General features: G+C 44.6%; 1 protein-coding gene across 4 annotated transcripts in view; it reads left to right on the top strand.

Moving 5' to 3' along the window:
* The window catches only part of Cdk19 (cyclin dependent kinase 19), a 155,919-nt gene that overhangs the window by 139,247 nt on the left and 4,762 nt on the right, over positions 1-11,910 (top strand). For all 4 annotated transcript variants that reach the window (XM_031348460.1, XM_031348462.1, XM_031348461.1 and 1 more), the window contains 6 exons: positions 1,217-1,360; positions 1,542-1,611; positions 7,919-7,991; positions 8,562-8,659; positions 9,496-9,574; positions 10,327-10,593. In XM_031348460.1, coding sequence (XP_031204320.1) covers positions 1,217-1,360; positions 1,542-1,611; positions 7,919-7,991; positions 8,562-8,659; positions 9,496-9,574; positions 10,327-10,593 — 731 coding nt within the window. The remainder of the gene's footprint in view (positions 1-1,216; positions 1,361-1,541; positions 1,612-7,918; positions 7,992-8,561; positions 8,660-9,495; positions 9,575-10,326; positions 10,594-11,910) is intronic.

Consider the following 11,910-nt stretch of genomic DNA (forward strand, 5'->3'; position numbering starts at 1 on the left):
CATTGGTGATGATGGCGTGTTAGTATATGGTTCTGTGGACATTGATGAGATGGCGTGTTAGTATATGGCACTATGGACATTGATGAGATGATACCTTGGCTGTGTCATCAAGGAAAATTAGATTGTGTTTATAGCCTGCTATGATGACAGGTGATGGTATGGCACACAGTGGCAGCTGAAAGCCATTCCCCATTATCCAGAGGCTGATGTCGGCGCAGGGAAGCACCTGAGTGGTCAGGGGAGAGACATTCCAATGTGGCTTTCTGTTGGCAGTGTGGTTTACAACAGGGCATACTGACGTTTGTTGTAGTTAATGAATATAATTAAACCACTTGCTTATTTAGTTTATCTTCAGGATGTGTTTGGCATTGTGCTATACTTTTTCCTCCTACATTTTGCTATATTCCTAGCAATATCACCTACTTTTATTCTTACTAAATAATATTTCTCAAAACAGACAAATATAAATGTGTATCTCAAAAGTTAACTCACTTAGGCATAGAGCCTATAATGTAAGTTCTTTCAGACTTCCACCTAGAAAGAATCGATTGTTTGTCAAGTTTATTTTTTTCCTAAGCCTGTCTCTACCAGGAAATTTATAAGTAAGCATTTATTTTATTTGGCGTCCAATCTGTTATATGATGATATAACCATCCCATGTTACATACGTTATTGATTTGTCATTAAGGTGTACGGGTGCAAGTGCATGCACATGTGCGCACACACACACCACACAGACGTGTGGAGGGCAGAGGAGTTAGTTTTCCTCTTATACCTTATGTGAGCTCCTGGGGTTAAATTCAAGTTCTAGATTTGCATGGCAAACACCTTTAGCCATCTTGTTGTCTCTGTGTAAGTCTTGTTTTTGTTTATTTAAAGAGGGGTCTCTTATATCTCAGTCTGGCTTTGAACTTTTGATATAACTGATTTATATCATCTGATTTATAACTTCTACTTCCCAAGTGCTAAGATTGCAGGTGTGTGATGTCATGGCCTGTGGTTTCGTGGTGCTGGAGTGAGCCTAAGACCTTCACTCCAGGCAAGCTCTTACCAAGGGAAGTACCTCCCAGCTTCTGTTGGCTTCCTTAACATGCTTATTATATTTTACATATTGCTTTACTGAGATGTATTTTTCTTTGTATGTTGCAGTTGTATCCAGGAGTTGTAACTAAGGAAATTGACACATTTGTGTAATCGGCTGTGTCTTCTTTCATAGACATCTGGGCTATCGGCTGCATCTTTGCTGAGCTCCTGACTTCAGAACCCATTTTTCACTGTCGTCAGGAGGACATAAAAACAAGCAATCCTTTTCATCATGATCAGCTAGATCGAATATTTAGTGTCATGGGGTTTCCTGCAGGTAGTGTGTTGCCCTTTTCAAAATGCTATTTTGAATTACATTTCAAAAGTGTTTCTTTGTAAACGCATGCATAAAGTTTGATTTTTGTTTATTTTTAAATTAAAAAATTAGGAGACCTTTAATAAAATGATTTCTATTAAAAAAAAACAACTTTTTTTAATTTTTTTTTTTTTTTTTTAAGATAAAGACTGGGAAGATATTAGAAAAATGCCAGAGTACCCAACACTTCAGAAGGACTTCCGAAGAACAACGTAAGTGATTCCAGATTGTCTTAGCCCTTGAATGCTGGGAAACACAGAAACAAAACTCTGAGACCGAGTAGTTGATGAACAACAGAAGATAGTCTCTTCCACTTCCAGAGCCTGGGAGCCCTGGGTGCATGTGCCAGCAGGTGTCTGCTCTCGCTGCAAGCCCTGGGTGCATGTGCCAGCAGGTGTCTGCTCTCGCTGCAAGCAAGCTCTGGGTGCATGTGCCGGCAGGTGTCTGCTCTCGCTACAAGCCCTGGGTACATGTGCCAGCAGGTGTCTGCTCTCGCTGCAAGCAAGCCCTGGGTGCATGTGCCGGCAGGTGTCTGCTCTCGCTGCAAGCCCTGGGTGCATGTGCCAGCAGGTGTCTGCTCTCGCTGCAAGCCCTGGGTGCATGTGCCGGCAGGTGTCTGCTCTCGCTGCAAGCCCTGGGTGCTTGTGCTGGCAGGTGTCTGCTCTCGCTGCAAGCCCTGGGTGCATGTGCCGGCAGGTGTCTGCTCTCGCTGCTGTGCTGTCTCATGGTAGGAGGCACAGGCTGGGAACTCTGCAGACCCTCATCTGTTTAGACATCAGGACCATTTGTGGACACAGACCCTTCCTTTCATTACAAACTCCTGGAAGGCCTCCCTGTTGACACATGCCAGAGATTAGGTCTCAGCATGGATGTTGTAGTGAGTGATACAAATACTTAGACATGTTAATTACAGGTTGTAGCTTCCCTAGGAAAATTCACATTTTTTTTTTAAAAAAAGTATATAGATTTAAACCAGAGACTCAGATGTTAGTTGATGTGTTATGCCTGTGATTTAAAGAATATTTTCTAAATGATTTTAACATATATACCTAATTTACAGCTGTAATATTTAAAAACAGAGGCCAGGCCTAGTGGCACACACCTTTAATCCCAGCAGTCAGGAAACAAAGACAGGCAGATCTCTTGAGTTCCATGCTAGCCTGGTTTACAGAGCAAGTTCCAGGACCGCTAGGGATACACAGAGAGAAACTTTGTCCCAAACAGCCAACATATAATAAAAAGTTACAGTTTTAACATGATAGAGGCTTTAGTTCAATCCTACAGCCTTTGTTTTATTCCTGTCTGGGTAATGGTCAGTGACTGAGATGCTGTAGTGAGAAAGCAGGAAGGATGGTGGCAAGGAGGACCACGCGACGCGGTCCAGGGTCCGAGTAGAACAGACTCCTGCAGACATGCATGACGATACAGATGAAAGGGTATACAAAGGGCTTCATTAGTCAGGATTCGTTAAAGGAAGAGAGCTGACAGTGTGTGTGCAAGTGTACATGGATGGATGCGTGCGTGTTGGCGAATAGGGTGACATCTAGTTTGCTCAGCAATGGTTGTCTTATACTGGAGAGCTGGTAATGTTCAATCCGTGGATGTCCCAGCACAGCTGCCAGTCTCCAGTCTACATTGGCATTCAAAAAAGTTGGTTTTTATGGTGATGAAGAAACATCACAGCAACAAGGATAAGTAGACGTACCAGCAAGAGTGAGGCAAGCAGCTAAAAAGCAGTTCTCTTCCTTCGTGTCTTGCATCTGGAATGTCCACAGAGAGGTGCTGCTCGCAGTTAGGGTGGGTCTTCCTGCTTCAAATAATCCAATAAAAGAAAATCCTTCACATCCCTCAGCTCCGTGCTGGCTCACAGTTGTGTGTAACTCCAGTTCCCATGGATCCTACACCTTCTTCAGGCCTCCAACAGGCACTCCGTCAGCGTGGTACTCAGATACACATGCAGCCAAAACTCCCACACACAGAAAATAATTTAAAAAAATAAAAAGGAGAGGGAGACTGGAGAGATGGTTGAGCAGATGAAGGCACTCCCTGCTCTTGCAGGGGACCCAGGTTTAGTACGTACACAGCAGTTGACCACCTTCTGTAACTCTAGATCAGGATCTCCATCTTCTTGGCCTCTGCAGGCATTGTGTACATGTGGTACAGAACACCCACACACGTTAAAAACTAACAATGATAGGAAAAAAAGATTGCTCTCAGGAGTGCAGTCAAGTTGATGACCAAGATCACTTCAGAGTACCAGGAAAATTTCAGTCCAAGATGGCTGGTAGAAATGAGAGTGCAGCCCCATTCGTTTCTGGCTTCTCGTCCACACAGCCTTCAGTAGGAACCCTTACCTCTGCCTTTGGAATAACACACATCTCAGACTTTGGCCTGAGCTCCTTGCCACTGCACATTTTTCCTGGCAAACCACAGTTTTGATTGCCATATTCACTGTCAGTGAAGCTGATGAATCATTTCTAGTTTGTGCAGTTTACATCTTTACCCAGGCCAGGGAATGTGGCTCTGGTAGAAACAGTTGCAGCTCAAGATCAGAGACCTGAGTGTGGGAAGCTGGATGTGACTTCTTCTCCAGCTCCACATACATATTGTGGGGTTTTTTTGTTTTGGTTTGGTTTTTTGGTTTTTTGAGACAGGGTTTCTTTGTATAGCCCTGGCTGTCCTGGAACTCACTCGGTAGACCAGGCTGGCCTCGAGCTCAGAAATCCACCTGCCTCTGCCTCCCAAGTGCTGGGATTAAAGGCATGCGCCACCACCGCCCAGCCCACATGCATATTGTGTGATATGTGCAAATGGAAATGTGTGTGCACACAAAAATATATATCTTTTTTAAAGTGTAGTCAAATTTTGGCCTTGAAAATATTTTAGAATTGAGGGGTTTTTTAGATTCTAAAAATGCTTTGGATTTCAATTTTTGGGTTAGAGCTGTCTAACTCGTATATCTTACTCAGCCTTCCCTTGGATTTCAGACTCACTTATTAAACTGCCATGGACTCTCAGCCTGAAATAGGACCCCTGTCTGTCCTTTTGAGCCTGTGTGCTGTGTTTTCAGGTTCAAGGAAATGACTCCATGATTCTCCTAATTGTTCAAGCCTGAGACCCGTGATGCAGACAGACACATGACACAGACGTGAGACCTTGCTGTCTCACTCTTGTCATTTCACTTACCTTCCCTCGCTGGAGCCAAACGAGTAGCAGATCTACTTAGTTCTTCTAGAAATGCTTTGACTCAGTTTGTACCCATCAGCCTTGCCAAGTATAGTTAGAGCACCAGCAGGCTGTCATTATAGCCCTGCAGTGGCCTTTTTCTTGCGCCCTTGTCCCTGTTCTTCATTCCAGCTTTTCCCATGTTGCAGTGTTGGAAAAAGCAAATTTGAAGAAATTAGGCATGGTGGCATACCAGGTAAACCCAATGAGTTTGAGGCCAGTCTGGGCTATGAAATACTGAATACCAGGCTAGCCGTGCCTATATAAGCAAAATAAGTAAAGTAATAAGTCTCAGTAAATAAGTACAGCAAAATGAACACACTATTTTTGTCATGTCATAAGTTCTCATTGCTTTCCGTTCCATGGTTGTTGCCAAACCTTGACTTCTGTATCACCAGATTCTCTCTTGACCCCCCCACCCCCATTTCATGTTTCGTAGCCGAGACATTATAGATTTCAAGCACCCCACATACCTTTGGCTTTCTCTGACCTCTGGAATTTTACATACATGTTTTCCTAGTCATCGTACTGATTGTTGTGCGCTCTTTGTACTTAACTCTTTAGGCTCAGCTCCTTGACACTCCAGGGGTGGGTTACATCACTCCCTTTGTACCCTTGCATCCTGTGCTGCTGCTTTATGAGTCATCCATACACCACTACATTTCTCCCTGTGGCTTAGCACATACTGTATGCTCATTAATTTAAAACTAACTTCTTCTAATGTACTGCATAGCTGATGTACTATAGCTTAATGGAGTGCTAACCTAGCATATACAGGGTTCTGTTTCAGTCCCCAGCAAAGCAAAAAAGAAAAGAGCTTGGACCAGTGCCCACCCTTGCCCCTGTAACAAATGATTGAGACAGGGCCCAGCAGGTATGATGATTGTCCACTGACTTCTGCAGTGGGTCTGATAGAGCACAGAAAGGTCACTGAACGGGACCCTGCACAGTAACAGCTCATGGGGAAGTCTGAACACTTGAGAGGATGAGAGATGCAGTCCCAATTCAGCCTTCCACAGAGTGAGGCCTTCAAACAGATAAGTACAGTCTGGGCATAATGGTACACAACTTGAAGAAGACTAGGCTAGCCTAGTCTACAGAGTGGAGATTCAGGCCAGCCAGGGCTACATAATGAGATCCTGTGTCAAAAGACAAAAGAATGACAAAAAATGACAAAAGAAACAACAAAGAAAGGGCTAGAGAGATGGCTCAGTGGTTAAGAGCACTGACTGTTCTTCCAAAGGTCCTGAGTTCAAATCCCAGCAACCACATGGGTGGCTCACAACCACCTGTAATGAGATCGGATGCCCTCCTCTGGGGGTCTGAAGACAGCTATAGTGTACTTATATATAATAAATAAATTAATTAAAAAAAAAGAGAGCCGGGCAGTGTTGGCGCATGTCTTTAATCCCAGCACTTGAGAGGCAGAGGCAGATGGATTTCTGTGTTCAAGGCCAGCCTGGTCTACAGAGTGAGTTCCAGGACAGCCAGGGCTACACAGAGAAACCCTGTCTCAAAAATCTAAAAAAGAAAGAAAGAAAGAAAGAAAGAAAGAAACAACAGAGAAACCACTAAAGCAAATATATTGAAAACAGCTCAGCAGATTGCTATTTCGGATAAAGTAGTATCTCAAAAGTAAAAGAGCATTAACCTGCTTCACCATGTCAGAGAGAAAGAACTCCCAGAATACTTTGCACATGAATTGCTAAGAAGACGGGTGTTTCGCAATTATTCTAAGGTGTCAGTTCCAGGGAGCTCACTAGAAAGCAAGGTGAGGCTGAGGGAGTCATGCAGCTCACTGGACAGTGTTCAGATTTAATCCTCAGCGAGCCAGGAGAGAGGAAGAATGTACGTGAAAGAGATAGTTATGCTTATTTTTCAAAGCTAAATGTTCAAATAAATGCAATTTGATAAATACTTAGCAAGTTTATGTCACTTTGGAAACTCTTCAGATCCTAGAACAGGATAATTCAAAAGATAAACAGTTCATCTTAGTGTTCATACTAAGAAAAAAATCCTACAGTTGTAGTTGTACAATTAAATGCAGCAGGGCAGATTCAGGCTTTATATATAATAACAACCTAGCATCCTGTGTTAACTCAGGAAAAACAGTTGACTGGACAGAGATCTAAGGCTGATAGAGAAACTTGATTTCTCTGTAAACTGTCCAGCTTCTTCCTGTTACCAAACCCACTGCCTCCCTTGTCCATCCATCCGTTCTCTGATACGCACCTAAGTATTGTCCGGGGTACAGGAGAGCAGACACCTGTGCTTCTGTCCCTCTGTGAGAACGCGTGTTCTTGAGCTTGGTACAAGTGTAACTGAACTAATTGGGTGCTGTGACATATATCCTGTTGTCCCAGACACCTAAGATGCTGAAATGGGCAATTCAGCAAAGTCCCATCTCAAAACTAAACATGGTTGGAGAGGTGACTCAGCAGTCACAAGCACTTGCTGCTTTTGCAGAGGACCCCAGTTAGGTTCCCAGCACCCACATGGTGGCTCGAAGCCATCTATAACTTCAATTCCTAGAACTTAGAGATCTACCTACCTCTGTCTCCCGAGTGCTGGGCACCACCCCTCACCTCCCACCATATTTAAACACTCTTAAGAGACACCAATTCTGCTTCAAATATAAAGTATAAAAGACTGGAAAGGGAAATTATCACTAACAATGGGTTTTATTTTTATATTTTGAAGCCATTTACATTTAAATAATATTAACAATTGATGTACTGTTGTGTTTCTTCAGGGGGTGGATATTTGGTTGTTTATAGGTTTGGGTGTCGATGGGGTCTTTTTTGTTTGTTTGCTTGTTTTCCTGTTACAAAAGTGCTAAGAAGAATATTCTCCTGTGTCCTGATACTCATGTATCTCTTAACATTGGGCTTGGTGACAAAGGCCTGGGACCCTAGCTGCTCAGGAGGCTAAGATGGGAGAGTGGTTCAAGGCCAGTGTGCACAATTTAGTGAGACCTGTCTCAAAATAAAAAGGGAAAAAGGTAGGGAGATGATGTCCGGCTATAGAGTACTTGTGACCTGCATGAGCTACTCATGATCTCTGGTACTGCAAGAGGAGAAACTGCAAGCCATCTGGAGATGTGATCTGTGTCAGAGCAGAGCTCTGAAGGTGCTGCATAACCATATCTAAAGAGACTGCAGACTGAAACCCTGCTGTCAGGAGTGAGCAAGTGTCTGCACAGAGACAGAAAGAGGCTTGCCTGAAGAGCTCTCCTTTTGCAATGTGAATCACACGTGTTTCTCTCTCTCACCATGCGCTTGTGTCCTCCTACAGGTATGCCAACAGCAGCCTCATCAAGTACATGGAGAAACACAAGGTCAAGCCCGACAGCAAAGTGTTCCTCCTGGTAGGTGGCCGTCCCAGACTGAGGCCTCAGACGCACACACACATCTGCTCACACATCTGCTCACACATCTGCTCACTGTGGGATTGCCAGTGTTTCTTTTGAAAGGAAAGAAAGAATGAATGAATGAATGAATGAACGAACGAACGAACTGTTGGATACTTGAGAAAAGAAATCTTAATCCATTGAGGAATCTTCTTGACTACTAGTCTTAATTTACTAAATGATTTATATCAGAAAAAAGAAGGAATTTTAAGGGGCTTTATTGGTAATTTTATGACTATGTATATGTGTATATGTATGTGTATAGTGCTAGGTGTACAGTACAAGGTGAAGTGAGGGCTGGCTAGGTGGCTCAGTGGTCAGGGAAAATGCTGACAAGCCTTGACAACCTGGTGATCCACAGACCCTGGAACCCATAGAAGAGCAGACTGTATGAACCATGCACACGTGTGTGCACAGATGTGTAAGAGATGTATCTGTTGTTAATCATGTTAGCCATTTACACAAACGTCAGGTAGTTGGCATGTCAGCAATCTTTTCAAATGTCACATTTCTTATTTGTTGTTCCAGCTTCAGAAACTCCTCACCATGGATCCAACCAAGAGAATCACCTCAGAGCAGGCTCTGCAGGACCCTTACTTCCAGGAAGACCCCCTGCCAACGTTAGAGTACGTATCCATCCCCCTCCACGGTCTTTGCTCCAAGTCAAAGGTGCTGGGTGCTCTGAGAGCCAGAGAGGGAGCACTTGCCTGCAGGGAAAGTCTCCTCAGAGGAGCCATGCCAGTTTCACAGATGAAAGCCAGACAGAACAGGTGTGACTCAGATGCCATGCAGCAAGGTCAGAGATTGACCAAAGGGGAATGGAGCTTGATGCCTGGACCCCCCTCCCTTCTCCCCTTGCCAGGCATGCACTCAGGCCCTATATAGTAGAAATGTACTTGTTTTTCTGCAGGAGAAATTAATTTTCATGTTGAAGCAGACAGAAAGTCAGTTTAGATTGGTCCTAAAGAAGCAGTGTGGACAGAGCTCTCTATCTTACACATGTAAGTTTAGATTGGTCCTAAAGAGGCAGTGTGGACAGAGCTCTCTATCTTACACATGTAAGTTTAGATTGGTCCTAAAGAGGCAGTGTGGACAGAGCTCGCTAGCAGCAGTCAGCAGGAAGGGCAAATGGTGACTTGCTCCTTCCTCATTGCTTAGTAGAAGTTGGTTGGAAAGTGTCCAGCAAACACCAGCCACAGTAAGGAATAAGGTGTAAGTTAAGAAAGAGTAGCCGGGCAGTGGTGCCGCACACCTTTATCCCAGCACTTGGGAGGCAGAGGCAGGCAGATTTCTGAGTTCAAGGCCAGCCTGGGCTACAGAGTGAGTTCCAGGAGCTATACAGAGAAACCCTGTCTCAGGGGAAAAAAAAAAGAAAAAGAAGGAAAGAAACAGTGAACTTTTAAAGTAGGTGATGGAGTTACAGACTTCAGGTACTGATATGAATTTCTTTAAATGGTTTTAGTGTGTTTGCTGGCTGCCAGATTCCATACCCCAAAAGAGAATTCCTTAATGAAGATGAACCAGAAGAGAAAGGTGACAAGGTACAAGCTTCATGCAACACTGGCTTTCAGGAAGCAAGAGCAGCAGAAGCTAACTGGGTGTACACTTGAAGCGTGTACTGAGGTTCAAACTGAACTTCCTGTTTTGTTTTAGTAGCCCATTCTATTCCCAGTTCTTCCTCATTTTGTTCCTGCAGTGCCAGCCCCACCCTCTGTGCTTCTGCAGGATGCCCCCCCCAGTCCTTTATGTTAAAAGAATCTATTAGCCACTCCCCAGCATTCTTTTCTAGAGTTCTGACCGGAAGAAGGGCTTTTAGTTGCTTTAGGAGGGTGAGGTATTCCCCTGTGTATCTTATAGCAACCCCCCCACACACATACACCCATTGCTGCACAGTTTCAGTGAACCTCAGGGAGCATTATTATCCTGGGCTTGCTGTGTTATGCTTTGGGAATGATGTGTTTTGGTGTTTACCCATCTCAGTCATTCCAGTCACACGTGTGCAGCCAGGCTATGTACCCCAGGTGTGTCACCAGTCACATGTGCATCTAGGCTGTGTACCCCCAAGTGTGTCACCAGTCACCTGTGCAACCAGGCTATGTACCCCAGGTGTGCCACCAGTCACCTGTGCAACCAGGCTGTGTACCCCAGGTGTGTCACTGGTTACACATTTGCAACCAGGCTGTGTACCCCAGGTGTGCCACTGGTGAGTCACATGTGCACATCAAGCATTGACAGGAACTTCCCGTTTGGCTGGCTTCACAGTAAAATCTCCAATCTTTCTTCTCCTTAAAAGAACCAGCCGCAGCAGCAGAACCCACATCAGCAGCCTGCAGCACCCCCACAGCAGGCAGCAGCCCCCCCACAGGCTCCTCCACCACAGCAGAGCAGTGCCCAAACCAATGGAACTGCAGGGGGAGCCACTGCCGGGGCTGGGGGCACTGGAGCGGGGCTGCAGCACAGCCAGGACTCTGGACTGAATCAGGTGCCTCCAAACAAGAAGCCCCGGATCGGGCCTTCGGGTGCAAACTCAGGCGGGCCCGTTATGCCATCGGATTATCAGGTTCACCCCTGAATTTTCTCCTTTTTGATGTGAATATATTTTGTGAAATGGGAAATTGAGTTTTAACAAATCCTTTTAGAGTTAAATAGTTCTTAGCTCCAGGGTCTTATATAAAAATTAGATGTTACATTTCTAGCATTAAATGAAAGGATGATTTCTAGTCTTGTTTATCATAACACCCCAAGGAGAGAAAGGGGGAGGCCTGAGGCTCCCTAAAGAAATGTTATCCATAGTGACCACAGTAGGTAAGAAACACATGCCACAAGCAAGTGTCCTACTTGGACAAAATGAAGAATACTCAGGACAGAGCCATCCTGAGAAGATGTGCTCTCACTGGGAGGAGCTAGTAGCCACATAGACACAGGAAGCAGTGAGGCCAAGGTGCCTCACACGAGTGTAAGTCCTAGTGACGTGATAACACCAGATAATGCTCTCCGTGCTAAGACAGGAAATTGCATCTGTACCACCAGTTAAGGACACTAAGGATGCCTTTGTCTTTAGCCTTTCCTCCCATCTGATTCTAGGATTTACCAGGAATAAAATGCCTTTAGGTTTGGTTTATCGTAAACCCTATTTGTTTTCTTGTATTCAAGGCCGGGTTCCTTTCATCTGTTTTGTTATTCAGCACCACACTGACGTTGTGAGGACTCTGCCCTGGGTAGTAGTCTCCATGTGTGGGGTCGGGCTGCTTCAGCATAAGCTACTGTGGTTTACACTTCAGAAGAGGAGCATGGTGGCTTACCCCTGAAACCTCAGTACTGAAAGGCTCAGGCAAAGGGTTGTTGAGCCAGCATGGTCCACATAGTGAGTTCTAGGCCAACTTGGGGTACAAAGTGAGACCCTGCTTTCAAAACAGAAACACACACACACACACACACACACACAGAGGGGAGTTCGGGGGAAAGGGATGCAGATTTTCTTCCTGTTGAAAAAGAAAATGTCATTTTAAAAGTTGTTTTAGCACAGGGTCTTAACTGAAAGCTGTTCACACCTGATCTTTTGGGGCCAAGAGAGTAGGAAAATTATTTAATTTCTAGATGGGAAATAAGATTTATTAGAATGTTTTGTTTTAAATATTACCTGAAGTTGGACCTGAAGTATTAAGTCCTTAACTGCTAGCATGCCCTGTCAGCCTTGCTTGCTTACTTGCTTATTGGTAGGGCCCCAGTGTCCCTGGCTTCTGCCTCTGAAACCTCCAGCTGAAGGGCTGGTTTTCTAGTTATAACTTATGACTGAAAGTAAGAAGTCTCCGGGCAGTGGTGGCACATGCCTTTAATCCCAGCACTTGGGAGGCAGAGGCAGGCAGATTTCTAAGTT

Source organism: Mastomys coucha, unplaced genomic scaffold, assembly GCF_008632895.1.
Source record: "Mastomys coucha isolate ucsf_1 unplaced genomic scaffold, UCSF_Mcou_1 pScaffold3, whole genome shotgun sequence".
Classification (NCBI taxonomy): domain Eukaryota; kingdom Metazoa; phylum Chordata; class Mammalia; order Rodentia; family Muridae; genus Mastomys; species Mastomys coucha.